The following is a 24,765-nucleotide window of genomic DNA, read 5'->3' on the forward strand; positions in this document are numbered from 1 at the left end:
ATTGTCATCATTTGCACCAACAGATCTGCGCGACAATAACAATAACAGCGCGAGTAGCTGCTGATGAACGCTTTAGAAATGCTCACAAACGCGGCCTGCTATTTATTATGTTATACTATGTATTACAAATAGTTCATAGGTGTTGTGATAGTGATCGGTGCACTGCCACTGGCCCAACCGAGCCGACGAGACATGCGGTAGCTGACCACAGCAATCAATAGCAATCGAACGGTTGAAGGTGTAACGTTTGCGCATGTGCGGCGCAGCGAACTGACTCGCATAAAACGAAACGCGATAACGAATTTGTAAATTAAATACAAAAATAATAATACCGGTGATTATTCGATAAAGGAGTTAAATGTGTGTATAGAATAAAAACAAAATTGGAAAAACAAAAAAAAAATTTTTTTTGTTAAAAATTTTATAATAAAAATATAAATAATTGAGAAAAATTTAAGTGCAATAAAGCAAGGATGCTTTAACAACCACACACATATACAAGTATACAAATAAGCAAGTGCTTTAAAAGAGAAATATGTAAGTGTGGGTAAAAAAATTAACGAACAAATATGGAAAGAATATTTCATAATCAAAGTGAAGTAAAGGAATTTTTTTTATGTGTGAGAAACATACAGAATAAAAAAAAATTTTAAATAAAGTAAACAAAGTATGAGTTATTGTTTATATAAAAAAAGTCAGCGCGGTTATATACTACGGCTGATACTGGGTATTTTGCGCATAAAGTTGTACTTTTACTCGGCTTTCAGCCAATTTATGAGAATCAGTAGTGAAGCCACTACGTTTACAAAACCATTGCTCTATACATGTTGTATTTCTTATTTCCTACTTTCCCTTCTATTCTCTTACATTTTGGCACTAACTTACCCGAGGTTAGAAGGTACAATGGCCGAGTGCAGTACAATGACTTTAACTGTGTCTGAGTGCTGTACTTGCTAGTCTGTCCTGACAAAAACAAAAAAAAACAAAAATTCTTTGTCAAGTTCAGAAACTATTTTGGCCATTGCGGTCGATTTTTCTGGAAATTGGTGTGTTTTTAGGCTTAAGTATAATAAGGAGAAACCTGAAAAAAATTCAAAAAAAAATTTAATATAATATTTTTTGGATTTAATCAAGTTAATGCGGTCGCAAGAGGGCCTAAAGTCACTAGATTCGTTCACAATGGGACGCCGCAGGGTAGTGTCCTTTCGCCCCTACTTTGGCTAGTTGCTATTCACGAAGTTCTGATAATGCTAAATAAAGGTGGGGTTAAGGTAGTAGCATACGCCGATGTCTTGGTTCTGATGGTATCGGGATCGTTTCGCTCAGTCATGGCTGAGATTTTGGAAAGCTCAGCCGCTGGGCTGCCACTTGCGACCTCCGAGTCAACTCTGACAAAGCGGAGCTGGTGCTATTTACCAGAAAATATAAACCTCCACCCTTCCGTCTTCCCAAATTAAACAACCCCATTCTCCCGCTCTCATCGGATACTTGGTGTGATACTTGACTCCAAACTCTATAGGAAGCTACACATTTAAAATCGGGGGGAAAAGGGCAGTATAGCCTTCTACTCCTGCGACTCTATGTTCGGTAAAAATGGGAACTCAAGCCACAGCTCGTGCTGTGGATGTACAACGCAGTTGTTTTGCCAATTTTAACTTATGGATGCCTGGTTTGGTGGGAGCTTTTCGGAAGAGCTATAATATCACTAAACTGGGGAGGGTGCAAAGGAGTGCATGTATTGGTATCACCGGAGCATGTAAAACTTGCCGCAGTGCTGCCCTTAATGTCCTTTTGCACTTACTCCCATCGACTTTTACGTTTTTGCCATTGCAGCTCAAAGTGCTACCAAGTTAAAGGAGGTCGGCCTCTGGAGGCAATCTCTCAAGTGACATTTAATACCGTATATCTCCGAACCTCGAACGGATCTCTCTATCCGCAAACTACATAGAGTGCTAGGGCAATCCTCCCAAATAGGCAGGATTGGATCGAGAGGAAAATCTGCATCAAAGCTTGCACTTCTGTCTTCACTGACGGTTCCAAGATGGAATCGGAAGTCAGAGTAGGAGTTTTCTCTAAACCAGCCAATTCATCTATCTCCTTTAAACTGCCACACACTGCTGGTATTTTTCAAGAAGTCTTATTACATTAACATGTTCTCCGATAGCCATGCTGCAGAAAGAAATTAGTAAACTCTTGTAAAGAGGAGATCAAATCTCTTGGCTGTGCAGGTAACATTTCTCTGATCTGGGTTCCAGCACATAGGAACATAGATGGAAATGAAATTGCTGATGAGCTGAAGAGAACAGAATTGGCCTCAGAGATCTCCAACCCGGTCATCGGCATCTCCCTGATAGTTGTTAAAGGGGAACTGCACAAATTATTTCTCAGGAAAGCGCAGAAAAGATGGAGCTCCATTTCTTAATGTGCTATTTTGAAAACCCTTTGGCCCCAATATGATATACGAAGGACTCAGAAAGTCCTTGGGACTACTCGCTATTCAATTTCCAAACTCGTAGCTGTATTTACCAGTCACTGGACGATCGGCACACACGCGGAAAAGCTAGAGTTACCATTTAACCTCCATTGCAGAAGCTGTGGGGAGCTTTCAGAGAAGGAGACTGTTGAGCATTTTCTCTGCAAATGTCCAGGTTTGACAGCTAGACGACTAAGGCCATTGGGCGTTCCTTTCTTCGACAGCCTGGGGCAGTGCGCCAACCTAAATCCAATCAATCTCCTCCATTATATCAACAGCTCTGGCCGGCTGTAGATATCTGCCTGTCGGAGGTCTCATAATACTATCAAAACGGCGCTTTAGTGCTACTTGAGGAGTGCCAGACTGGCACTTTAGCCATTTCACTTACCTACATTAATCAATGTTGAAAATTTTGGTATGCAGTTTTTTACGCCAGCTTTCTTCAGTTCTTTAAAATGTTTTTGAAAATTTTTATAAGAAATGAGGTGTTAAAATTCAAAATTGTTTACTAATTTCAAAATTGCTTACTAAATTCAATGATACGTCCACACATTTTAGTATAAATTAAATGGCAATTTTCGCAATGGAGCAGCTATTGACCAAGAGTTTTTAGTCAATAAATAAAACAGTAAAAACAAAATAAATTGTCAATAATTATTAAATAAAAAATTAATAATAATTTAGTAAAAAATAAAATATTTGGACAATAACATTTTTTGTGTTGCAAATTAGGTGGCAACCATATTAAAATATTTCTGGCTTACAGCTGACTAAAGTTTTCATTCCGTATCCATATCGTAATATTTTAATTAAATAAGGGTAATAATGAAGATTATGTTATAATTTATTCCTTGAAACATCATAAAAGTGTACAAACAGTAAGAATTCAAAGAATGCAAAAATGCAATTTAGAAAATGCGCCGCTCTTAATTAGAGCATAGAGCGGAAACTAATGTTTTCCAATGGCTTCCATCATACGCATAGTACCTGATTTGACTCCCGAAAACGGAATTGCTTGCTTTCAGTGCGCACCGTCCTCACCCACGTCGTCTTTAGACGACCACGACCTCGTTTGTCTTGTGGATTCCATTCAAAAGTAATTTTTGCTATGTTGCTGTTGTCTTTACGTATCGCGTGGCATTTTTTGATTTCCAGATTAGTGGATATGTTGTTTGTGAGCGCGTGAAAGTACTCAGTTGTTATGGTAACTGGGCAGAAAATCCAGCCGACTTTTCGAAAGGATTTATTTACAATTTTCAAGTTTCAGATCTATACTGGAGAACAGGTTTGATGCTTGTATTGAAGATTCTGAGCTTAGTCTTCCGGGATAGAACATTGGAGTGCCAAATCCTTTTCAATTTCAAGAAAGCAAAAAAGAAATCTGCGTCTACACCTGCGTATTTCGCTATTACTCTGTCCAGATAGGTGAACTATGTAGAGCATTGATTGACTCAGTATTGTCATTCATTCGTATGGTTGAAGGTTCGGTCACCGGGGTCTCCATGCGCATAAATTTTGTGTTTGCCTGTTCACTTTTAGGCACATATCAAACGCGCATTTTCAACAAGGGCTTCTAGCTTCTTCTTAGCGCTATGCAGCGAGTGCAGGTCACTCAACTTTCAGAAGGGATTCCTTTAATTTCATCAGTGGCTTCGTGACCAGTTTTCCTTAAAGCTCCATCCAGCACTAATACGAAAAGCAGATGTGACAAAAACACAGCCTCAACGTACTCCCTTCGCTATTTAAAATTTCTCGTTATCCTCTCCTTTTAAACGGACGCTGCATTGTACATCAGTATAGAGTTCTCTGATTAGAATCGTCATTTTATTTGGAACGCCGCTATTTCCAAATGGTATATCTATTTATGGTATGAAATGCGCGCTCAAATTCCACAAAAAGCAGAAACAAAGGAGAGTGCCCTTCAGCTGATTATTTGATGATGCTTCTGAGGGTGTTGACATGGTCAACGCAGGATCTTTGTGGCCTGAAACCATTTTGCTATGCCTTTAGCAAATCGCAAATCTGCCTGTTCAAAATCGCAAAAATACGGTCGAAAATGATAAAGGTAGAATTTTTTGAATGCTGTTTAATAGAGTGACACTTCTCCAGTGCTTACATATACTCAGGTTCTTTTTCTTAGGCATTGTAATTGGTATTGCAATTATAACTCCTTCTTTCCATTTTTTGAGTATTTACTCCATTGTCCACACTTTCTTCGGCAGTCGATGTAAAATTGGGGCTAACTGCTCTGAATCGTACTTTATGAGCTCAGCAGGCATGTTGTAGGTCCCAACAGCTTTGTTGTTTTTGAGTTTTATTATTTCAACTTTGTTTTCTGCTAGTGAAAATATTTCTATTTGTAAGTGGTCTTTTGCTTACACCTTGAAAAAATTCTTTTGATTTGAGAACGTTAAATTGTGCATTCTTCAGAGGTGGAATGTTCGGCTTGGTATTTGCAAGGCTTTGGATAGCGCTATATACTTGCCTTTAGGGTCGTTTTGGTGTGCTGCGATTTCGGCGTCTTCGGCAATGCTATTTACCTTTCGTTGTGTGCTTAGCTTCCCGATAGTGACCTGCTTGCAAGTAGCGTTGATTTCTTCTCATAAGTTGACCTGCAATATAAGGTTTTATCCTATAGCCTTTGTTGGAAGTTGATTGAAATTGCCGGTTCCCGCCGATTAAAGATTGTGTTAAAAGTAAGATTGCAACCCAATCAATATGTTTGGATTAAAGTTGTATGAAATACTTCTCATTTGATACACACGTACAATATTTTTAAATCATTAGACCATTAGGCTTCTTGGTAAGCTTGGAAAGAATCTTTAGGCAATATTGAAGTTGCAGAATGCCTTAAGATATTTAAGACTTTAGTCCTAGATCTATGTTCTAAACATGTTCCAATTTTTAAGCGTGTACATTATAAGATTTGTTGGTGCATGAAATAACTCAAACATCATAAAAGTTTGAGAAATACGTTTTTTAAGAAGTTCGAGTTAACTAAAGAAACCCGCTTTTATGAGTTTTTTATCTTCCACAGGAATAATTTTCGTACTTTAAATAAGTCTTTGGCTAAAGAATACATTCACAAATTTGAGCTTAATATAAAAAGTAATCCGACGAATTTTTGGCTATATATTAAATCGATTAAAAAGGCTCTTGTATTCCTAATACTGTTTTTTATAGGAACGTAACTGCCCGCTCTATCAGTGATGCAGCGAATTTATTTGCCGATTTCTTTTCATAAAATGTCGTGTCTGATGAAAATACGTGTCTGAAGGAAGAACATTTGGCAGCCATTCGCTATTATTTCTTGAGCAAATTGTCTTCTTCAGTTGACTTCGGTTTACTTGATGATGATGTCATTGAGGGATTGTTAAAGATTAAAAGCTCTTCTTATTCGGATGTAGATGGTCTTTCTGTAACTTTGTTTAAAAATCTATCTATTAGTGAAATATCAATTTAATATTAAAAATATTAAAAGCTCATTAAAAAACATTTAAAAAATATATTTTTTTAAATTAATTTTAAGGCAGTTGGTTGAAACCTTGAAGATAGGTAGGATAGATATGTATGTGGCAACCCTATACGAACATTTTCAGGAATGAAACATATCTATATCTGAGTTCAACCTAGAAAGATATAATGAAAGAATATTTTTTGTTTCGCATAAAACAGCGCAAAATTTTTTATCTTCTAAAAGTATTCTATAACTTCATTTTAAAAGTCAATTATTATTGGGTGTAGTGCTTCTTTTGTGAATAGCTGTGTCACAATGAACAATTTCTGCACGCAAAGTAGCCACATGATTTAAAAACGTGGCCTAAATTCTTTACGCTTCTGGTTTGCAGTGGTGATTGATGAAGCAACGCGATTAAAATTTAAAATAAATGAAAGTGTAGATCCGCTTGCTAAAAATTCTTCAATACCCGCGAAAATCGAACGAAAATGAAGATAAATTTCGTAATTCCGCAAAAATAGAATAGAAAAAAGAAGAAAATACGAAATTTGTAAAGCAAAATCAGAACACGAAAATGGGATAGTCTTGGTTCCAAAAAATTACCGTTGAAACTAATAAAATGCAAAAGTTGACCCAATTTACATATAAGTAGATATCTATTAAAATTCCATGACTGCGTAGCAACTATTTTTGAGCTATTTAAATTTACGCTTAAAGCATTATTGATTTTATTTTGTCGACACCCAAGTCATTCTTAATGCATACAACATTTACATAGAATGTTTGCAAATATTGAAAAAGCATATTGAAAAACTACGTGTTGACGTCAGCTAGGTGTTGCTCATCAAAATTAATGGTCAGATTGCAATGGGTTACACTGCCACATTTTGCATTGGTCGAAAAAAACGAAAAGAGGTATTCATTTTTAATGGGCTGCACAGATAAGATACGAGTATTAACTCTTCTTCTTTATTTGTAATTCGATACGGAATTTAAATATATAAAGTAAAATGTAAAAAATTCGTGCACGCTTTATGTTATAAGTTGCAGGAGATTACACTTACAATTTTGGCGTATAAATAATGCTCTGGTAGGCTATTTTTCTGCGTTTAATGCATGCATTCACTCTACTATTGTTTAAATATCTAATATTTCGCATTCATGAAGTGCGTAAGGGTATTTTTCAAGTTTTGCACACTTGCAAAATAGCCTGCAATGCAAAAATCCTATTCCGAAATATGTCCGAAAGCACTCGCAGTGTACACAGCGAGTAACATAGAGGAATAACAAAAAACTTTTAAAACAGGTTTGCATTTCTCAAAAATTATCAAAAATCAATCCGAATTTTGAGTCATTTTAAACTTGTACAATATTATACTATAAGTGAATGAACTGCAAAACTGCATACATAAATTTTCCTCAAAATTCTGATTGAAATGTTTGATATTTTGATGACAATTTGTTGAATTTTGCGTGCGAGTTTCAATTATATGGTTTTTGTTGTCATATAAACTATGTCTTTATATACAAATAAAACAATTAAATAAAAAATAAGTGAATATTTAAAACAGATAGGTATACATGTGATCTTCTAGAAGTACGGCCGTCTAGTGGAAAAAAGTAAGCGTAAACTCTCAAACTGCTTCAATTTTTACTGAAATTACTTTTTCATTCAAAATAAGGGCTGACCTGTAAAATCAGAAAAAGATTGGCGAAGGTACATGGTTTCTTATTGCCACCGCTGGTGGCTCGTTCCGTCACTCTCCGTTTTGTTTGCTTTAGACTCGCCAACCCGTGATCAATTAAGGCCATAAAATATTAAATCTCCTGACTTCCATCACACTGACGAACGCTAATGTGCTGGCTAAGGCTGCAAAAACAGGCCAGAGATATCAGTGCTACCGGTGGATGCAGCAAATAGAGTGACTGCTTTAGTAGAAGGCCAATCCGCAATTAACAAAAAAGTTTGAAATATCAGGTCACTCCACAAATTTGTGCGTTTTTTAAAGGTGGCTTTAAAATTAATAAAAAATATGTTTAAAGTATTTATTAATCAATAATCAATCAATGTTTAGGCAAATTTTTAATTCCCTGCTCAAAAAATTGTTTGTCCTTGGAGCCAAAATACGCTTCGATATTCCTTTTTATAGCTTCTTTTGAGGAGTAGTTCTTGTTATTCATATGGGATTGAAGTCCACGGAAAAGGTGATAATCACAAGGTGCAATATCCGGAGAGTATGGTGGATGCGACATTAGTTCCCATCCGAGCTGTTCAGCTTGCCTAATGTTTGCCTTGCGGTATGAGGTTTTGCATTGTCGTGGTGAAACAAAACTTTGCGTCTATTCAGTAAAGACGGTCGATTTTTGTTAAGTGCCTCATTTAGGTTTGATAGCTGATGGGAATAATAATCAGCACTTGTCGTCTGGTTTGGTTCCAGAAGTTCATAATAAACAATACCGGCCATTCCCCACCAAATAGACAGGAGAATATTCTTGGGGTGAAGGCCATCTCTAGGGGTAGGTTCTGGTGTTTCATCTTTATCTAACCATTGGCGTTTCCGAACAGGATTATTGTAAAGGACCCCTCAGCAGTAACGATACAGTTCAAAAAACTTTCGTTTTCAAGCCGTTGAAGCAGCAGAGAACACACATTCACTCTCTGCTGAAGGTTGGCGACAGAAAGTCTATGCGGAACCCATTTTCCAAGCTTTGAAACCTTTCCTAACTGCACCAGGTGCCTGTGAACTATTCCACGCGATGAATTTAACCTCTGAGCTATCATACCGACTGTCAAATTTGGCTCAGCTTTCACGAGTTCAAGCAAGTCGTCGGAGTTAAAGAATTCAAGACGACCAGCGCGCGGGGCATCTTCCACGTCGCAGTTACCACTTCGGAATTTTAAAAACCACTTTTGCGCAGTCCTTACACTCACGATATCCTCTCCGTGAACAGTGTTTATTTCTGCAGCAGCAGTTATTGCATTTCACCAAAAAAAAAAAAAATACAAAAAATGCCTCTTATACGCGTTCGAAGATTCCATTTTATTTTTTAACAACACGTGTTTCTATCCGCGATTAAAAGCACTTGTTGAATGCACAATATATCAAAGAAAATATAAATAGTTCCGTTATATTCCGCGAATAATTTTTTGTATGCAAAAATCGTACAACAGTGAAATTATGGGTAAAATATGCACGGACTTATGGACTGACCTGATACTTCCAAAACTATTTATTACGTTCCTACTCTACCCTAGTATTATAATAAAGCGATGATTCGCGTTTTTTTAGTCTGAATATTTTTTTACATTTAAAATGTAAGACTGAAGTGATAGATTCGGGGGTGAATTAATATTTTGTTATTTTTTAATATTTTTTTTTCTGACTGGGAACCATTCTTTTATTTTTAAGCAAATTTGTTATTCGTTTTAAGACGAAAATAAATTTTGCATGGTAGTGTACCTGGAATATAAACACAAGCATATTTTATAATAAAACTGCGTTTATAGCAGATTCTCTGCTATTCTCATTCTATTAAGGGCAGCTTTGTTCGAAATGTTGCTCATTCAAATTAAAAATTCAAACAAACTAAAAATATTGAAAATCTAAGAAAACGTCTTTGAAAATTCAGCAAAAAATTCATTAGGCAACATTCAAATTTTCATTTCAGAATGATTTTCTATTCGAGACGGTTGCAACGTAATCAACGTAAAGGCTAACTTGACGAAGACGAAAGATAGATTTACAAAGCAGATATGTATGATAACGGCCGCAGACGAATCGTGCGTGCAGCCTCCCGTTCGAGATAGATAATTGGGTTGTTTGTTTTGCATACGCCCGATTGAAATTTACTTTCCTTATTGGTTGACTTTATCAAACAATTTGGCAGTACTAAAAACTTACAAAATCTGTTTACATGCAGTATATACAAATTATTAAGATTAATTTATAATCAGAAGATTTGATACCCTCAATAAATCTGTTTTTTTTTTTTACTTTCAGTCTAATATACAAAAGTATAGGTAAAGCAAATGTAATTTGATGTTGGCAATATTTTTTCCAGTGTTATGCAAATTTTCATTTCATAAAAATAATCAACCCTCAAGCTAACGAAACGAATCACCTCAGAAAGCTGCTGTGAATTACCACATTATAAATTTGTATGTCCCCTTTAAAAATATTTGCGTTGACAATTAATATTTTTCTCTCTCGTAATTAAGATCGCACGTATTACATATCGTCCCCTTAGTATAACAATAGCCTATGTGCTCATAGGCTATTATTTTTTTATTGAATTTTTGGATTCTCCATCGTCGATTTTATATGTGGTCAAAATTTTGTCGAATTCTAGTTCCACAAAGTGGGTCAAAACGTCAGTCAAAAAATAATAAATATTTACAGACATAACGAGATTTGAGTGAGAGCTACTTTTGACAAAAAGTTTGAAATTCATTTTCTCAAAACATCAAAAAATTTATAGGCTATTTTAATACTAAGGGGACGATATACAAACGCTTATGCGTATGTATGTACATGCAAGTTGATATTTGTTCAACTTTGTAACACCGCTTCTGGCAATTTGTATATACTTTACTGTAATGGGCGTAGTATTTGTTCAATTTTAATTAGCCACTCATTCATTTAATTTCTGCGCGTGCGCATCATTAACACGCACGCACACACACATCCGCACGCCGCGGAATTACATCCTCAATTTTGTTGCACATTTTGTTTAAGTGACGTACAAATGGCCAAAGTGGCTTAAAACTACGAATGATGACAACATTAAGTTGGAAAATGCAAATTAAATTAAAGTAGGTGAAGTGCTTTGACAATTAAAGTGTTGCAAGTGGGTGTGTAAGTGCGTGTGAAAGCTCTCAAGCAGAAAGAGGGAACCCAATTAGAAATCATAAATATTTATGTTCTATCAACACTTTCTCCGTATCTGCAGGAAAAAGTAGACGAATCCAGTTATGTTTAAAATTTTTGAATTTTATCGGCACTTAGTTATAAAGAAGAAAATCGACAAATATTTTCTATCTCGCTAAAATGGTATTTTTAGACTAATTTTAACAGCTGAACACGAAAATGAGATACGCTTATTTTTCCAGGTCTCTACTGACAAAATAGTACAGGTGCAATACTCATATTTTTTAATTATTTTTGCAAGAGTTTTGCATTCCATTGTCAATATGATATGCCGCGAGTATTAAATATTTTAAGCACCTGTATCATTAACAATATACTCATGCCAAGGTGAGCTCAGTCAATGTTTTAAGTGATTTTTGGCACCAATGAGCCGCTGATCATGCGACGCCCTCTGTGCGGCTCTTAAATAAATGCGAAAATAAAAATGAAAGGCATTCATAAATTGCAATGACTACAATAGCAATCACATTGCCTATTTACCACTGTTTCACTTTTCACATCTCGAATTCCGCATTTTTGTACTAAAATGCCAGATCTTATAGGAGTTATGTACGAATATTGACCACAAGCGCTATGAAACTTTCGAAGTTTCAGTTGGCCGTTTTACCAATCGTTACATTTAAATGTAGGTTTATGTATTTATATTAAGCCATATATTACTGTACATACATATATACATACATACTCACGTACAAATACATACTTTAGCTTGTAGTCGTAGTAATGACCGAGTTTCTTCGTTTTTGTTTTGATACGCACCGAGCGGTGCTAAACTGGTCTTTGCCATTTCGGTTTGTTTTGATTGCCTTTTCGCTTGTTTATTTAATCGCTTATTTATTTAATATCTTTTTTTGTTTGGTTTATTTCTTCAAAAGCAGCGTAGTTGTAACGGCTGAGCGCTCACGTTCATGACAGCTAGTTGATTTTGAACTTGAAGGAATGTAAACCGGTTGCCGTTAAAGGCATTGCATTTACCAAAGAGAATTTTATGCTTACGATGTTTCAAGGTTAATTGCGTTAAATGTTGCTGATGTCTTTCAAAGAAAGTGGCAACATTTGAGAGAAAAAAATTTAAAAGTTTCAAAATTAAAACAAAAATATTAAATATTCAAATATAGTATTATTTTTTATTAAGCCATTAAGTGCGCTGAAATTAAAAGTAGATTTAGTGTTGAATAAATTATTGAGTACTCATTTGTGTTAAGGACATTCTAGGCAGGAAATTCTAAAGAAAAAAAAGAGGTTGTCTGTAAAGTCGGTTTACTGACGATAGTTTAACGTGACAACGTCGTAAGAAAATACTGATGTAAGGGTTGCAATTTTCAAAACAAAATTTTAATTTTATTTGTTTGATAGATATTTTGTATGGATATAGAGAAGGAGGTAAATGGAATCGGAATGGAATCGATCAAGTTACATTTACACAAACGTGGAAAATTACGAAACATTTATCAAATTCATGAAAGATATGTTCAATTTCGATTGTGCATCAGACGTTCAGAAGTCAACAACACTAAGAGGCACCATCATCGATTTGACTTTTTCAAGACACATTACACTTGAAACACTCCCTTTCATTTCCTACTTTTCCTATCATCTTCCTATTCTCAACAGAGAAATGGTTCATTACCATGCACACAGGAAGAAGGCATATGCAAATACAAATATGTGAATTTATATATGTACCTACATATGCGCATATACATACATATATATGCTCACTCAAGTAGGAGAGAGCCAGATGTCGAACGTTGCCGAACGCGGGGGTAGACTGTGCTTCTTTGTCGTTCGTTCCGCGCTCTCGCTTGCAGTTTAAGTAAGGTAGCGACGCATGAGCAAGATAACAACGCATTTTTTGGTGCGTGCAGCCGGCTACATCGAATTATAAGACGTTATCACGTCAAAAATAAAATAAATAAATGAAAAATATATTCTCGGCCACGCTTTGTTGCGGCTTGCAAAATGTGGAGTTCATGGTTATAATATACCGAACCTAAGTCAGCGTAGATTTTTGGGAAAGTACGAGGGTGCTTTTTACAATATATTTTGGGCCTCTGTAATACTACGTGATGATGACCTGGAATTTGATATTTTTACCGAAAGGTTTTTTAGGGTAAACTTACATTTAACGTTTTCACTTATGAGTTTTATTTGTTCGTTTTCAGCGGGCTGAAAAATGCTTACGCCCAAACTGGAATTAACTTGTGAAATTTTTCGTGCGATGATTTATTACAATTTTTGATATAGACAGGAATGCATTCATTGACTCTTGGCGTACGCTGGTACAACGAGTTTTATCGTGGCCGGCGCACAGTGCGGCCGATTCCCAAAAAGCTGGCCAAAAGTCGAAAAAAAAGTTTCTGGATAGAGTTTTTTCAAAATTTTAAGATCAAATTCGTAATCAGCGACCCTGAAAACATAAATTAACGTGCATCTTGATTATGTTCTAGAATATACGCTATTTCACGTGAGGGGGTGGGCAATAGGGGTGGAAGGGGGTGGATTTTCAAAATTTTAAGATCAAATTCGTAATCAGCGACCCCGACAACCCCCGAGTAAGAAATTTTGAATCAATTACTTAATTTTTTGAGTTTTGGCCAGCTTTTCGGGAATCGGCCGCACTGTTCGTCGGTTCTAATAGGATGGCCGATAGGCCTTTACAAGAAGGCCGTCCAAAAAACGTTGTTGTGCCGGAATCAATTGATCATGTGCGTCAAGATATATCAAGAGTTACAGGCATCTTTGGGCATTAGTGGAACCAGCATTCATTCAATATTACACGAACGAAAGTTTTGTTCCCGTTGGATATCGCAAAATATGAAAATTGCCAAACAGGGGCTCGTATCGATTGGTGTAAAAAAAGATTTAAGAAATTCAGCCGCGGTGTTTTAAAGCACGTCTAAGGCATCATAACAAGTGACGAATCTTCGATCTATGCATATGAGCCGGTAAAAAAAGAGCAATTGCCAGTATGGGTGTTCCAAGACAAGCTTAATCCAAAAAAAGTTGTTCGCAGAAGAAGCACCCGTAGCAAATGGTCGTCAGTTTTATTGCATAAATCACATTTTTCAGTTTTCGAATAATTAAGGAAAACCAACAGCCGCACACGAATCATTATTCACCAAGTAAATGCGAGTTCTCACGTATCGGCTTACACAAAAGAGTTTTTGAGCTCTCAAAAAATCAATTATTTGCCTTATAGCTTTGATTTGGTATCCAATAATTATACTTTGGGTATAAAATGCGAGGTATTAACTTCTGCTTTGAAAATTGGTTCAAGCGTTTGGGAAGCTCACTGACAATTTTCACTAATATTTTACTGTGTTTTCATTATTGCGCGCAAAATGCGAAATACAGCCCTTAACTTAAATAAAATATATACAACTTACGAAAAGTAATATTACATACAAGAAACATGTTAAAAGCTTGAAACGCATTGCTCAACTTTGTACAGCATTCTTCTTCTGCCTTCAGTTGTATGCTTCTATTTTTATACTTTCAGCAACAAGTTTGCAATAAAAGGCGCCCAAGGCCGTGAGCTGTTTGCCTACCTAATACAAGTGCAAATACGAATTAGAACTTAATTTAGAAATAAAAGTAGCACGCACAATTAACGCCTCTATGTTAAGTAGTACATATATGTGTTGTTGCGCCACTTATTCAGATGCATGCAAACATACTCGTGCAAACATATGAGTATACGAGTAGTCGCTAGCTAAGTTATTGCAATGCAATAAAAAGTTAAATTGTTTTCTAACTTCAATCCTAACAAATTATTTATTCAGCAAATATGTTATTATGTATTCTAACGTCTCTATTGCATGCCATCTCTCCATTTGAAGAATATGCCAACCATTCGCTGGTGCACCGTCTGCCTTTGGCTTGCCACTATTACACTGCCTATCAGCGCTCAGCCTCTCGTCGAGTTGGCACGCAATCTGGAGACCTCGTTGCTGCATACACGCCTACCAGACACGCAAGCATTCGGGGAGGCCTATGATTTCATAATTATCGGTGGTGGTTCGGGCGGTTGTGTTGTTGCGAATCGACTCAGTGAGATCGGCAATGCGACGGTGCTGCTGTTGGAAGCGGGCGATCAGGAAACCTTCTTGAGGTGAGAACAAAATCTTTTATAAATATAATGAATAATATAGGACACAGAGTGTAAAATTATTGGATTGGGGACTAAGTTTATAGCGGTTTTATATTTTCTTTTATTTTACAACGATTTGCTTGCTGTTTGGCAAAGAAGTTTTAGTTCGATAGAACTCTTTCTGCTCTACCGAGCTATGTTAACTGTATTTTTGAGTTTTTTAATTTCTATAAGTTTTAAGGTTTAGAAATGGAATACCCAGGAGGCAAAAATCAACATATTCGACACCTGCTCTTCTTTGCTTTTCATCGAGGTCCAAAAGCTGCCGAAGCAGCCCGGAGCATTTGCGACGTGTATAGACAAGGCGTCACAGGCGAGTCTACAGCACGGAATGTGTTTGCAAGTTCAAAAATGGCGACTTTCACGTCTATGATACATCCTGCAGTGGAAGGCCTTCTGAATTCGATGAAGAATGTCTCAAATCACTTTTGATGTAGAACGGTCACCAAACCAATAGTAAATTGACGGAAAAAATGTACTACAATCATTAAACGATGATCAATCACTATCATTTAATGGTATTTGACAAAAAATTGGGAGCCTAGGTGCCTCACAAGCTCGATGAAAAAAAAAAAACAAAGAAATCCGCCTTCAAATTGCTTATCAGCATCTCGCCTGCCATAGAGCTACACGCGGTCATAAACAGCGATTTTTGTACCGAATCATCACGGGAGATAAGAAATGGTGCCTAAACATCAATATGAGCAAAAAAAAGGAGTGAGTGATTCCAGGAGATACACTAAAGCCCGGAGTCAAGCCGGATCTTCATCCAAAGAAGATCATGATATGTGTTTGGTGGGACTGGGAGAGCATGGTGCACTGGGAAATACTCGGGAAGAATGGTCCACTCGGTCAACAAAGAGCTCTAAATTGCCCACCTACACCACGTGAATGAGGCTATTCTACTGAAAAGACCTGATCAACATGGCCAAACCATACTCCTTCACGACAACAATAGGCCCCATTTTGCACAAGTCATCAAAGCCGCACTCCAAAAGCTCGAATGGGAGTTTCTTTAGCATCCGTCGGATTCTCCGGACCTTGCAGCGGTCGATTACCATCTTTCCCGCTCCCTGTCACGTAAAGGGTATTACTCGATAACAAAGAGGCCCTTAAAAACTGGCTCAACTACTTTTTTGACACCAGATCATACGATTTTTGGCGGAACAGCATCAACAAGTTGGTCGGGGGATGGGAAGAGGTTATAAACTGCAACGGCGAATGTATGATTGATTAGTTTATTCATATAATTATTGTTTTGTGTTTAAATAAAAGTCTTCGGTAAAACGCTACGAACTTATTCCCCAACCTAATCGTTTTAAAATCAAAATGGTTATAAAATTTTTCTTTTATGGATAAAATTATCATATGGCGCGTGACATTCAATTACCTTATAGCGGAAATAATACCGACAGAAACCAAAAAGGCTGCGAAACATGCATTTACCTAAAAAAAAGACACCCAATGTAGACGTATAACAGTGCTAAAATACCTAAATTAATTTTTGAGAGAAGCTGCGGTCAAGGAAGCAGGCAGGCGATTCGCTGCTCAGTATTGTAGTATTTTTTAGAATAATTGCGGAGTGTCAAACGACTATCCAGGGCCTAAGTTTTTTGATGAGACGTTCAGTCCCTGTCGTTTCGGAATACAGTGTAATCTCTCCGAACGGTCACTTCCTCTTTGCGGACATTTTGTCCTTTAACAAGTCTTAGATATCGGAAAGAATTACACTTTCTTGACCGAACACTTGTCTTTTGCGGACAAAATTGACTGACGTTATATAACACAGGTTTCACAGATTAAAAGATTGCAAGATTCACTAGATTATTTCTGGATGTGCTAGTTCAGTTAGTTGGGTTGCTTCTGAGAAGACCACTTGACCAAGCGGTTATAGTACCATAATTAAGATAGAAAAATCCACATGCTTATTTATATCGAAATGCTAACGAAGAAGAGGTCTCTCAGAAGTTTGAGGTAATGATATAAGCAACTGGAAATAGTGGCGAAAGTTAACCTCTGCATGGATTTTTCTGTGGGCATTCAACGGTTCCCAACTTGGCTGAACTCATCCAATTTTGCATTCCATCATTTAAAGGGTCATCAAGGAAACGTTGTCTACACAGATTTTCTAAAAGATTTCGATACTGATTCGTATGGTATATTGTTGTTGAAGCTTGAAAGGTTAAGGCTTCATTCAAATTTCAAAAGATCCTACTTCGCCAACCCAAAGTAATATAAAATCATACCCCTTTGCTGCAACCTTTGGTGCGTCCCAGGTTGACATTCTTGGTTCGCCATTATTTGTGCTATATATATATATAATATATATATAATAGACACTTACACCCTTTTTAGGTGTTTGGCCGGGCTCCTCTTCTTATTTGTGACGTGCGTCTTGATGTTGTTTCACAAATGGAGGGACCTACAGTTTCAAGCTGACTCTGAACGGCAGATATTTTGTATGTGGAGCTTTTTCATGGCAGAAATACACTCGGAGGTTTACCGAGTGTTTTATGGTCGATCTTTAGCTCTTGGGCGGGGCTACGACTACTAACATTTCGGTGAACTTCGATTATTTCTGTGTTTGTAAGAACATTTTTGAACGCCTCAACGGAATCGACGAAACCATAATTGCGCGTCCATTCTCAATTTTACCGGTCTGGCTTTCACTTTCGCCTTTATGAAAGAAAAGCTGTAAAACGTACCGAAATTTTCTCTTTGTTGACTTCTATTGCTAACACCCTGTAACTCACAACTGAATGGAACAAATCAAAAACAGCAAACAAATTTGTTTAGTGTGAAATGTCACCTTGACCACGAGTATAAACTTTAAATTGTTTGATTGATGCTTTACGAGATATCGATGCCTACAGTCATCTACCGAGAAACTATTCTTCTTCCACAAACTAATATAACTGAACAATTTTCCACTAACACAGGAGTAAAGCAAGGATGTCCACTGTTACTGCCTCTTATGCCACGCACTGTTGAACTGGTAACAACATTGCCAAGTCCGAGGTCATGAGCGTCATTCAAACCAGCTCACGCCCTATAATAATTGGCCATTATGCGGTGGAAGTCGTCGATAGCCTGACTGTACAATAACAGCTGCCGGCGGTGCCGGTGAATACCTCAGCTGCAAACTGAGTAAAGCAAAGGCGTTGCTCAGTCGACCTTATTCAAGTTGGAGCTCGCATATCGGTAGGCAAACGAAGCTTCGAATAATCAAGTGTTGTGCAAAGTTGACATTGCTATACGGAAGTGAAACCTGACTTTATAAACAAATGCTTACTCATCATTTGCAGAATATTCTGGTCAAAAAGAACCGGTAATGTCGCACCTTGGAATCTTACTGGTGAAGAGTCAATCCCGTGGCAGATACAACTCAGAAAATGGCGATAGAAAGTCCACGCCTTCAGAAGACCATTAGATTACTTTACTCTAACGACACTAGACTGGAATCTCCAAGGAAGTAGTGCGTGGCTTGGCCCAAAACCATATGAAGAAGATCGATTTTTCGTGAGGCTAGCGTAAAAACAACAGTACCGAATCGGAACAGATGGCGAAACCTTGTTGATGCCCTGTGCTCCCAAGTGGAGTAATTAAGGAATAAATAAAGAGCAAAAGAAAAAATATACACTAGAAAACCATTTATAATTCTCTAGAGTACATCTCATTAATTTGGAATCCAATTTATAGTATTTAATGCCAAAGTATTGGAAGAGTTCAACGCAGTTTGTCCGTTTTGCTTTTGTCTTATGGACCATGTGAAATCACCTTCCTCAAGACGTTTCCACGCACTGATATTTATCGATGACATTGTATGGGATACCATTAACTGACTGGATCTACTGGATAAAATAAGCTTAGGTATTCCTCAAAGAGTAGAAATCTTAATAGTCTCGATCTTAAATTCGCCCATCCTGGATCTCAAGCTGGAATTAAATGACTTTTAAGTCGTAACTCTAAGTATTACTTTTGAGCCATTTTGCCCTTCTAGTTTAAAGGGTTTTGAAATCTTAGACTTAATAAATTAAATTAAATGATAAATTCACAAGAGTTATTGTTGCCCTCTAAAATATTTGGCTATTCTTTCTTATATCCAAAATATTTATACATTATTCTCTTTTCTAGCGATGTACCCCTCACTGCCGCACTCACACAGATGACACGCTATAACTGGGGCTATAAACCCGATCCGACACCAAATGCCTGCCAAGGTCTAAAAGGCGGCGTTTGCAATTGGCCAAAAGGTCGCGGAATTGGTGGCACGAGTCTCATCAATTTTATGCTTTACACGCGTGGCCATCGCAAGGATTATGATTACTGGGCTGCGCTCGGCAATAAGGGTTGGAGTTATGATGAAGTGTTGCCATATTTTAAAAAATCTGAACACATACATATCGAAGAACTGCGCAAATCACCATATCATGGACGCAATGGTCCACTTGATGTGACCTATACCGACTTCAAGTCGTCAGTACTAAAAGCTTTTCTAAAATCAAGTCGTGAGGTCGGCTACGAGATAACCGATACAAATGGCGAACACTTGATGGGTTTCGCGCGTGCGCAAGCAAATCTACGCAATGGCAGACGTTGCAGTACCAGTAAGGCGTTTATTAGACCAATTGCTGGACGACCCAATTTACATATATCAATGAAGTCCTGGGTGACACGTATTATTGTAGATCCGGTGAGTAAAGTGGCGACAGGCGTTGAGTTTATGAAGCAACATCAACGGTTTGTGGTTAAGGCCAGAAAAGAAGTTATACTGTCGGCGGGTGCGATTGCTTCGCCGCAGCTGCTGATGTTGTCAGGCATTGGGCCGCGCGAGCACTTGACAGAGTTGGGAATTCCAGTAGTTCGTGACTTACAGGTGGGCTACAATTTGCAAGATCATGTGACGCTGAATGGATTGGTATTTTTGGTGAATGATACAATGACTTTAAATGACCAACGACTGATAAATCCAGCGGATATACTGCACTATGTGTTAGAGGGGCGAGGTCCGTATACAATACCTGGTGGCGCAGAGGGATTTGCGTTTGTGCGCACGCCGAACTCGACAGTTGGTATGATTTTAAAATGTTATGTAGGAGATTATAAGTATTTTTCAATTCTTCAATGTAGATAAGGACTATGCCGATATGGAGATCGTACTGGGCGCAGGCTCGCTAAGCGGTGATCGTATGGGCTCATTGCGTGACTTGTTGGGAATACCAGATGATTTCTATTATAAAGTATATGAGGGTCTGTTTGAGAAAGTGAGCAGCTTTAAGAACTATTTTTGGGCAATTTACTAGTATTAATATAATCTATATCATTTCGTCTATAGGAAACTTTTGGTATGGTGCCAGTACTTCTGCGTCCTAAAAGTCGAGGTCGCATCTCTTTGCGCAGTACAAATCCCTTCCACTGGCCACGAATGGAGCCGAATTACATGCAAGAACCAGATGATATACGCGCTATGTTGGAGGGTGTGCAAATGGTAAATACTTTCGAATTTTTATTCCCATTCTTTTTCAGTTAATTTTCCTATTTCGACAAAATTCGTAGTAAAGTTACATGGGCCGAGCAGGATTGGAAGACATTATGGTAGGTTACGAGATTTGAAGTCAAGGCCAATATGCTAATTATACAGTTCGATTGTCCATCCGATTGTAGGTTAGGTTAAGTTAGTTTGTTACCCATGAGTGGAACTGCATGGGCGAAAAATCAAATCGGCCCCTTATCGTAAAAAGGGGGGAAAAGGGAGGATGAGGATAGGGTGGCCATTTGCCAGAGATGTATGCCTCCTTAGTTTGGTGTTCGCTTAGAACTGGCCATACTACAATCACCGACACTCCTTTAGGACAAACCCTTTCCCATATCACTGAACAAGCGGCAGTAGTTTCAAAGAAGCTACAACTCCAGATATCTAATAAGACTTTAGCAGGAGGTAAATGGGAAATAGGTATTCTGCAGAAAAATTCTGGGGTTGTATTTATAACTCAATGGCTAAAGAAAGCGGGTTGCAAAATTAAGAATTAATTTACGTTTGCTCGAGATGACCACCTTTTACCTTGACTATGACCTTCAGACGGCCAAAACGATTCGCAAGCTGTACGAATGTGACTTGCAGGTATTTTGACTCATTCGCGGACAATGGCTTTTTTCAGCGTCTCGGGAATGGTGAATCTTTTAGTTCGGACCTTGCTATCTACGTTGGCCCCAAGAGAATAATCCATTGGACTCGCGTCTGGTGAATTTGAGCGCCATTGTGTGGACGTTATTAAGATCGGAACGTTGTTTTAGCCGATAACTTGGTTCACTCGAGCTGTGTGAGACGGTGCCGAGTTTACGAATTGCTCAATTTGAAAAATTTTCTCGTCAGAAAACACAATGTTCGGAAATTGATCGCTTTCGGCCATGCGAAGCAATTCCTTCGCTCTCTCGAGTCTGATTTGTTGCTGCTTTGGTGTGAGATCGTACGCCTTTTGGATATTATAAATGTCTGAAGTTGGCACACTTCGAGTGCCGGACCCTATATTACAGGACAAAACTTGGATGGGTATGGATGAGTTGAGCTCTGTTACAGATAGTCCTACCGATCTTAATTGACTGTAAGTGCGAATACTGTAGTCTGTCTTTCTCGGTTTCGGTCAAGTTATTTTAATCTATGCTTCCGTGTCTTACGTGTATAATAAGACGACTTTAGTCGGGTACTTATGAAGTGCATTTTTGTTCGAGTTGCCGCAGGCTTTTCAATTGCTTAAAAGTGCACGTGTTCTTTCTTCATAGGATTTCAAGACCCGCTCCATTAGCGTTGTCAGTGCTGGTTCACAAATAAACGAGGTTTTCTACTATTTCATTTTATAACTGGATATGCTTAGACTTGCCCCTATTTACTTCTAGACTGAATACAAAAGCGAATCAAATCAGCTTAATGGTAAACAAGAATATATGTCTGTTTTCTGAGACGAAATGTAGACTATGTCTGAAAAACAATGGAATGTCTCAACAGATTCTAACCGATCACTCTGACAGCCAATCTACCATACAATCTCTAATAATACTTTTCCAAAGTAGCAGCAGCAAATAAGCTTTCTAATTGGTACACTAGGAATGTTGTCTTGGCTTCTGCACACAGAGACATTCCTTGAAAGTGAATCGCGGATGAATCTTTATCCTACAGGGAACTATGGGTGAAGTCGATTTACATCGCACAAGCTAACAGTGGACCACGGATATCACTTGTGAGATAATTATATAGGTTTGGCCCAAAAGGAATGAGCACAGAACTAGGTTCCTCAACAATCTGGATTAGCCTTTCATTGATACAGTAGCTGGCATCATCACCAGACACTGCCTAATAACACTTGGAAAATATATTGAATTTCCCGCAATTGACTTCTGCCGCAGGACCAAGGAGGAAGTAGATAGCATTGAACACCTCCTCTGTCACTACTTCGCTCTTGCTCGATCTCGATGTTTACACTCTAACTTGTTTTGGTTGTCTAGAAGACTTAGAATGAGCAGCCATCCATAGTATTTTATCATTTAGCCGAGAGGCCCAGTAGTTTCACCATTTTAGGAGAGTGCTTTAAGTAATATAGGTGCACAAATAAATTTCGAAGTCGCAGTAACACTTCTTTATCATATCATCCAATATCTTAACTACTCATAGCTTCTAATTTTGATACTTAAATTCATTACCTTCAGATTTTTCAAATCACCCAATCGAAAGCCATGCGGCGTATAGGCACCGAATTCAATGCGAGACCCTTCTTGGGCTGCGAACACTTGGCTTTTCGTAGCAAATCTTACTGGCAGTGCTGTTTGCGTCGTTATGGCTCCAGTTTGCAGCATCAAGTGGGTACCTGTAAGATGGGTCCGTTATCGGATGCAGAGGCAGTGGTGGATCCACAGTTACGAGTACACGGTATTAAGCATCTACGCGTGGCCGACGCCTCGATTATGCCAACTATTCCGGCTGGACATACCAATGCTATTGTAATAATGATTGCGGAAAAGGCTGCCGATATGATAAAAAATTCGTGGCGTATGCGAACTTAGAGCAGGCGTAAACCGCGTATAGCTTTAAGTTTTAATTTATTTTTGTAAACAATTCAAGTCACTAGTTTTTAAGCTAGATTAAACGCATATACTTAAATACGTATTATACTTATATATAGTAATGTAATTTCTCGCCATAAAAGTGATCAACGAAAGCAATGCCATTAGTAATACCCACATAATAAATGTTTTAGAAAAATTACCGATAAGTTTTCTGGTTTGTGGAATTCAGAGGAGTTTAAAGAAATGTAAGTATACTAATATGCATTTATATATTTTTATTTTATAACGATGACCACCGAAGCCGAATAGATGTGGACTTGGCTACCATTCGGAAATGCACAGGGCACGAAACGCCAATTGTTAGAAAAAGTTTTTCAGAGAAAGTGCTCAACTGTCTCTTTCTCTGCAGGTAGCCAACAGCTTCTGCAATAAGGGTTGTACGAAATTCCAAGCTTCTCCGCATGAGTACCGATCACCTAGTGGCCAGTGAGAACCGCAAGGTCAAGAAAACGACAAGTTATTCAACTCACTGCACAACAACAATAATAAAAGTATGCAACTCAGACAAATCACAGTTCCTGGTACTAGTACCGAACTAACATGCGATATTTCTGGTAATCGTATTCGCTATTTTGTTCCTAACACATTTCGAAATCTCGTTAAAGGTAAACTCTACAGTCTGAGTAACCCAGGAGTACGTGCTACCACGATGCTAATTCAGTAGCGATTTGCATGGGCCACCATGCGACGAAATTGCAAGCAGTTTGTGCGTAATTGCATTGCGTGTCAGAAAGCTAAAACTCATCGCCACACACGATCACTAATCGCACATTACAACACCAGATGTGACTACTTTGAACATATCAACATCGATCTTGTTGGGCCACTACCTGAATTGAAAAGTTTTACATATTTACTTACCTGCATCGATAGGGCAATCCGCTGGCCTGAGGCGTTTCCCATTACGAACATTTCTGCCGAAACGGTTGCGAACACCTTGTTATCAGGGTGGATCTCTCGCTATGGCGTATCTAAGCCCATTAAAAATGACCAAGGCCGTCTATTCGAATCCTTTTTGTTCTACAACTTAACAAGTTCTTCGGAGTGAAGCATATCAGAACGACGCCTTACAATTCCAAAGCTAATGGGATAATTGAACGCTGGCATCGTTCGCTGAAGGCTGCATTAAAAGTGAAGTTAACAGACTATGATTTTACTTGGAGGTCGATCAGTTGTCAAAGATGGTCTTAATGCATTTCTGCTGAGCTTGTTTTTGGAAAAACACTCACAATACCAGGACAGTTTTTCACCGACCCTATCATTGAAACAACTTTTCATGATTCGCCGTTAGTTTTCATACATCCAGTGCTGCCGAAAGCAAGGTTTGTTTTCGTTCGTATTGGCGGTCATAAAACACCATTACAAGCACCATTCAACTTTAAGGTAAGTAATTAACGGCGAACATGAAATTGTTTCAATAGACCGCCTTAAACCAGCGTTTGTCGAGAACTTAATCGACGACTCAGACAATCAATTAGCAATTTTCAAACCTATTACAATCGAAACACAGCCAATCAAATCTACAGGATCGGGTCATTGAATCAAACTTCCTCCTCGATTGTTTAATTAGGAAGGGAGTCTTGTGGCAACTCTTGGTAGTAATCGCAACAATGGATTTTGACGTGATAACGTCTTA

The 24,765-nt window shown here is 37.9% G+C and overlaps 1 protein-coding gene across 3 annotated transcripts; it reads left to right on the forward strand.

Moving 5' to 3' along the window:
* Positions 1 to 239: 239 nt before the first annotated feature.
* LOC128869667 (glucose dehydrogenase [FAD, quinone]) lies at positions 240 to 23,259 on the forward strand. 3 transcript variants are annotated; one of them, XM_054112253.1, is made up of 6 exons: positions 240 to 537; positions 14,701 to 14,972; positions 19,146 to 20,083; positions 20,142 to 20,275; positions 20,347 to 20,499; positions 22,713 to 23,259. In XM_054112253.1, the coding sequence occupies exons 2-6, from the start codon at positions 14,704 to 14,706 to the stop codon at positions 23,064 to 23,066; spliced, it is 1,848 nt and encodes a 615-aa protein (XP_053968228.1). In that variant the 5' UTR covers positions 240 to 537; positions 14,701 to 14,703; the 3' UTR covers positions 23,067 to 23,259. The 3 variants fall into 3 exon arrangements, with proteins under 3 accessions (XP_053968228.1, XP_053968238.1, XP_053968245.1); XM_054112263.1 differs by having other exon boundaries at positions 240 to 360; XM_054112270.1 differs by lacking the exon at positions 240 to 537 and adding an exon at positions 5,260 to 5,276.
* Positions 23,260 to 24,765: the final 1,506 nt, after the last annotated feature.

This window comes from Anastrepha ludens, chromosome 2, assembly GCF_028408465.1.
Source record: "Anastrepha ludens isolate Willacy chromosome 2, idAnaLude1.1, whole genome shotgun sequence".
Lineage (NCBI taxonomy): Eukaryota > Metazoa > Arthropoda > Insecta > Diptera > Tephritidae > Anastrepha > Anastrepha ludens.

What these genes read in the sequence shown, in the direction of transcription:
- LOC128869667 (XM_054112253.1), top strand. Translation starts at nt 14,704, where the DNA reads ATGCCAACCATTCGCTGGTGCACCGTCTGCCTTTGGCTTGCCACTATT. An exon ending in CACGCCGAACTCGACAGTTG is followed by an intron (nt 20,084 to 20,141) that starts GTATGATTTTAA and finishes TCTTCAATGTAG; the next exon opens with ATAAGGACTATGCCGATATG. An exon ending in ATGAGGGTCTGTTTGAGAAA is followed by an intron (nt 20,276 to 20,346) that starts GTGAGCAGCTTT and finishes TTTCGTCTATAG; the next exon opens with GAAACTTTTGGTATGGTGCC.